The sequence below is a fragment of the Chenopodium album genome, chromosome 3 (assembly GCF_948465745.1).
Source record: "Chenopodium album chromosome 3, dcCheAlbu1.1, whole genome shotgun sequence".
Taxonomy (NCBI): domain Eukaryota; kingdom Viridiplantae; phylum Streptophyta; class Magnoliopsida; order Caryophyllales; family Amaranthaceae; genus Chenopodium; species Chenopodium album.
In genome coordinates, this window is record NC_137836.1 from 66,101,373 (window position 1) to 66,107,208 (window position 5,836).

The following is a 5,836-nucleotide window of genomic DNA, read 5'->3' on the forward strand; positions in this document are numbered from 1 at the left end:
ATTCTTGTTCCATCTCCAGCGCCTTTTTCTTATACTCACACAAAAAGCCGCCATGATATCCAGCGAGTCCCTAAGAAGTAAACATCAATAATCAATAAAATTAAAATTAAGAAAACTCTCATAAGTTGAACAACATTGCTCATATGATTACTAAAACCACACCAACCTGTGCAAATTCAAGTGTTTCTAAGACAGGTGAACAGTTGAGAAAAGGCAACAACAGATTATCCCATCAGCTATCTTTAGTAGCACCACCCAACTCTAGATGTTTCAGATTAGGAAACACGGGGAGTTTATCCTTTAAGACTTCCTCAACGATGAAGTCAAACTCCTACAACCACAAGTTAAACAATTATTACAATTGGTAAATTTCAAAATCAACTATGAAAGGAGAAAAAGGATTATTAAGCTTAAAAGAGAGAAATTAGAGATTGAGACATTACCCACATAAAAATGCCAAACAATGATAAGTGTTGAGAATAAGAAAAGGGTCTAATGAGGTTAATTATTTGCTGAAATGATCTTCCAAATTTTAAGGCCATACATATTGTCAGAGATGCTTTAACAAGACCATGCATTATAGGGATTGAGTAACAGCTTGCTAAATTATCAGAGTATTCAATGTACTCCAGATTGGGAGTATTGATCAGCACACAGTCGCTGTTATCTTCCATAAAATCATGACATTTAGGCATCCTTAAAGTCAATCTTCGAAGGGAAGTCGACGTGATAGCCATGATGTTCACATGCCTTGTAAAGGGTTGGAATGTAATATCTTCAAGTAGAGGGCAACTTGATACTAGCCTTGGCAAAAAGTCATCCTCAGAAATGAGAGATGCAAACAAGACGAGTTGTTTCAATTTTGGAAGATGATAAGAGGGCATGGCGTAAATTTGATCAAAACCAATGTTGACCTCAAGTTTAAACACCTCCAACGTTTCACAGGTGAAAATAGCTGGGGGCAGCTGAAAATTACCTAACTCCCCCACAAGTATAGAGAGGTCAAGTTCCCTAAGGCCACAAAAAGACAATGGATAAGAGATCCACACATTCAATCGCGGAGATTTCAAGTCAGGGAGGCAACCTTGACTACACCCATAGCAACTATCGCAACCAAAAAAGTACACTTTACCAAAGTCCTTGCTGGTAAGTTTAAGCTTAAACTTGGTAAGATGCTGCGATTGGTGTTTTTGGAGTACGGTATCAACAAAGCTCACAAAAGTGGGGAATTGCATAGGGATGTTTCAAACAAAGACTGATAGGTGAACCATCAAAATCAAGACTTGTAATCAAAGGGAAAACACGCCTCAATTTCGTAGACAAGGCACAAGTAGCAGCAACATCCTTGGTAGGAAGCAAAGAGAGGATCCGAATTAATAATTCATCAGGCAAACTGGAGAGCCTATCTACCAACATTTGAGTAAAGTTGTGATTTTGAACATCACATACAGTAGCATAATTACTAGTACATGGTTTCAAGCTCCTATCCATACTGACCATACACCTGCACCCATGATAGATAAATAGACGATACTATTAAAACCCTGATCAAATAGGATGAATCATGCAAAACCGCTTAGAAAACAAATATCCAGAGCTTGTAAGAAATTTAACAATCAATAAAAAGCGGATTATAATATGAAAGCGATAAAAACAAAATAGGATGAATCATGCAAAACGGCTTAAAAAACAAAATCAAAATCAAACAAAAAGTGGATTATAATATGAAAGCGATAACTTAAAAGAGAAACTGGGGACGAAACAACCTGGTTCAAAGTTTTAAAGTTCAAATTCAGGAAATCACAGTACGAAATTTAATCCAGGCTCGAAAAATCACATAATTTTATAGGGAGAAAAGGCATATTTGATTCAATTATCAATAATTTAAGTATCTCGTCAGTAATTAAAACCAATAATTCAAAAGTTTGAACCCTAGATTACGAAATTGATATTAGATTAAACCCTAGATTATGAAATTGATACGATGATTACACAAAAAGGAATAAAAACTTACCTCAAAAGTTGCTTCAATGGAGGATTAAAATATCAGAAGGCGCCTCAGTGGAGAACGAGGAGTGCGCTTCAATGGGAAACCAGACCAGACCGCTTTGGACCGATTTAATAATTTTTTTTATAAAAATACTAAATTTTTAATAAAGATATGGAATACACGTAAAAAGTAAAGGAAAAACTATATTTTAGAACGATTTCCATAAAAAATGTTTAAATCAAAATTAATTCCCACTTTGCGTCGTTTTAAAAACTTATTCCCTACATATTGTCCACGTAGGATAGGATATTAGCTTTTATTTTATTTTATTTTTTTTCCTTTTTTTTTCTAAGTGTAAGACCGCAATTAGTGATAACGATTTTACATATATAACCGCAATTGTTAGTAGCGGTTTTATTTTAGAACCAATATTGCTATTGGCGGTTCTTTCTTCAAGGTTTTTTGAAGATGGGTTTTTCTGGGTTCGGTTGAAAATTAGAATGCTGAGGTATTCCCATGAAATTAAAACAGGAATTAAAAAAAAATAAATTATATGGTAGTTCATAATTGTATGAATTATCAAGAAAATAGGGAGATTATATCAAAACAAAATTACCCAGAACTCATAATTGTATGAAATTACTCAAAAAAATCAAAACAAAATTACAATTAGAAGCTAGTGTTTTAGAGAGAAAGAAGGGACAGAAGATCTAAGAAGAAAAAAAAGGTTTGATATGATAAAAAAAAAACAAGAGTGAATAAAGAGGTTGAGGCAGTAGCTTGAAAATAGCGTGGTTGTTGTTTTAATACCAACGACAATAATGGAATTTGCGAGACATCAATTGTGTTACATTTTGCGGCTGCACAGTTCAAGTGCACACTCTCCACCATTGTTGAATATTGATTTGTTGACTCTCAGTGAGAACCAAGAAGAGAGAAAATGGGAAGACAGGGGAGACGTGGTAAAGTGTTTACTAATTGCGGTTTACACTTATTTTAAATAATAATAATAATAAAAAAAACCAAAGCAAATACCCGATCCTACGTGGACACTATTTAGGGAATAAGTTTTTGAAACGACGCAAAGTAGGAATTAATTTGAGTTAAGCACACAACTAGGTACTCAATTCTTTAAAATTTCATTTTTTAGGTACTCTGTAACACCCCCAAAATTCGAGTCTTTAAAAACAATAAGAGTAACCTTTAACTTTCAAAAACCCAACCATCGAACTCTGGAAGTGTTACAGCTACACTTATTTTCCGTAGAAAATAAATGCAAAGCAAAAATAACATAATGTTTAAAATAACTAAGTGGTCTATGTTGTGGCAAATAAAATAGTCATTACATCAAATTGCAATTATTTGAAGCTAATAACTGCGAGGAAATAATTAAATTCGGGGATAAACTAAATTGTCTTAGATACGTGATTATTCTAACGTCTCCTCACACGTAACCGAGTACCCTTTCTACCAACCTGCAAAATAAATCAGAAACAAGAAAAGAGAGAAGACTCCCAAAAATCAGATAAACTCAGTAATTCCAACTCCATCCCGTAAAATAAATAAATTTTAGTTTAAAACAGCTTATACATAATATAGTCTCATAAATATTTTAACACTCAACCAAGTTCAAATAGTCACATAACATATTATTACTTTATTTAAGAAAGGGAAAGAGAACGCCAGTAAGCCAGGACTAGTCCTTGTCACCACCTACTTTATAGAGGGTCGCGCGTAACCCCAATTGGCCATAAAATAAAACAGAATGTCCCTAGTGTGCACACCCCTCACTAATACCCAGTAATACCCAGTGATTAGGAGGAAGACTAACAACAATATACAACAATTTAAACCAACTAGTAGCAACCATAACTACTAGTGGGCAACCTGTTCTTCACCCTTTCGGGTTTCATTTCCCTTCTTAAATTAAATTTCACTGTACATCTTATTAGATTATATTATCCAATTACACTGTACACAAGTATTGCACAAATCAATTTAATTTCAAGTATCAATACTTCAATTTCAGTATTATTAGACCATAGTCATCCTACATGACATATAGACCATCAATCACGTATAATCAATCATCCAATACCCAATATTATATTTTTTATAAAACTCATACGATAACAAATAATCATATTTTTCGAAATTACATATTCTAGTACACAAAATAGAAAACTCATATATAATATATGATTCCATAATATCATACGATAGCACACTCATCACATATGATTACATAAGCACGTATTTGACACATAATATTTCAAAACAATTTCCTAACGGGATTCTAAAGATGATGGACATTGAAAATTACCTTGATCGTGCGTAAAACTCAAGGTAATTAACCTCCGGAACGGTCACCTAGTAGCCTCCGTCTACAAATAAACGATTCTAAGTTAGATAATTATACGACTATACAAAAAAAATTGAGCGTGTGATTAATTTATCATAACCCGTAATCTAGTCGCCCTAAAAATAAAATAAAATATAAACAACTAATTCTAGAGTTAAAGAACTTATTATATCATCATCATCACCATGATTATCATCATCACCATGATTATCACCATCACCATGATTATCGTCATCACCATCACCGACATCCAAACCCCAAATCCACTAAATCAATACAGAGTAATCTAAAATACACTAAATGAACCCAAAGTTTATTATTTTTTTATAAAAAAAATCAATCAACTAAAAAAATCCAACGGACCAAATATTAAAACTAAAACAAGATGGAAAGTGACGAGTTGCAGGTGACTTCCGAACTGGGCAAATTCGGCTTCGAATTTATTTATTTATTTATTTATTTATTTTTAAAATAGATAGTTTACCTAAGAAAAGATTGAAAGTACGTTATTGAAATTTGAGGTTAAGGGGAGGGGTTTATATAATTGAGTTGTTTAGCATTCTAGAAATTTCACAAGATAAGGGTCAAACTTATCTTGAGTTTGTTACATAAACTCAGTAAACAGATTTTCAAAATTCCTTTTTATCAGCTTACAAACCAATCTCTGTATGTTATCCAAAATCAGTTTTTTTTTTTTTTTTTTTTTATTTTTTATTTTATTTTATTATTTTTTTAAATTCGAAAATAGAAAAAAATTATTAGTATATATATTTGAAAAAAAATCATAAATTTAAAGTTTATACTTACTAGAAAATTGGGGTGTTACATACTCAATTCTTTTTACTTTGCTTTTGGGTACTGAGTTAAGAATTCAAGCCAAAAAATTAAATCAGCCAAAGAATTGAGTACCTTGGGTTAAAGAATTTAGTACTCTTGGTTAAGTATGTGGGCCCCACCCGATTAAAAAATTAATATTTATAAAAAAATGTATTAAATTAGACTAATTAATGATTAATATTTATTAAATAAATGTGAACAAGCCCTTAATTAATGTTTTTTTTTATTATTATTTTAAAGTCATAGGTCAAAATTAAATCACGAAAAACCAGTGCACGCACGCCTCGGCGGCATCGCGTGCACAGATTAAAAGACTAGTAAGAAGTTATTGGAAATGCATGTTTTGGACAATAATTGCTTTAAATTTACACTATCCAACTAATTAATCATTTTTAAATAAAAAGGACAGCTTGTAATAGCTAATCTATATCTATACTCTATACTTTATTAGTATTTAAAAACACAAACCATCATTTCCATCATGCCATATGTAAACTTAGTTTTTCACCAATGGCACATGTCACCTCACCTTTTCATTAATTCATTCATTAATCCTCTTTATCATAATTAAACCCCACTAGCTTTAATTCAATACATGTGAATGTTATTTGATTCACTTTTCCCCAACTTAATATCTTCTACAATTG

The 5,836-nt window shown here is 32.0% G+C and overlaps 1 protein-coding gene across 1 annotated transcript; it reads right to left on the reverse strand.

Moving 5' to 3' along the window:
• Positions 1-232: 232 nt before the first annotated feature.
• LOC145625228 (putative F-box protein At3g58910) lies at positions 233-1,491 on the reverse strand. The gene is made up of 3 exons (XM_081678299.1): positions 1,307-1,491; positions 444-1,011; positions 233-331 (listed from the first exon to the last, which is right to left on the reverse strand). Exons 1-3 carry the CDS (start codon positions 1,489-1,491, stop codon positions 233-235), a joined length of 852 nt encoding a protein of 283 aa, XP_081534425.1.
• Positions 1,492-5,836: the final 4,345 nt, after the last annotated feature.

What these genes read in the sequence shown, in the direction of transcription:
- LOC145625228 (XM_081678299.1), bottom strand. Translation starts at nt 1,491, where the DNA reads ATGGATAGGAGCTTGAAACCATGTACTAGTAATTATGCTACTGTATGT. An exon ending in GCCTTGTCTACGAAATTGAG is followed by an intron (nt 1,012 to 1,306) that starts GCGTGTTTTCCC and finishes TTGTGGCCTTAG; the next exon opens with GGAACTTGACCTCTCTATAC. An exon ending in TGTTTGGCATTTTTATGTGG is followed by an intron (nt 332 to 443) that starts GTAATGTCTCAA and finishes TTGTGGTTGTAG; the next exon opens with GAGTTTGACTTCATCGTTGA.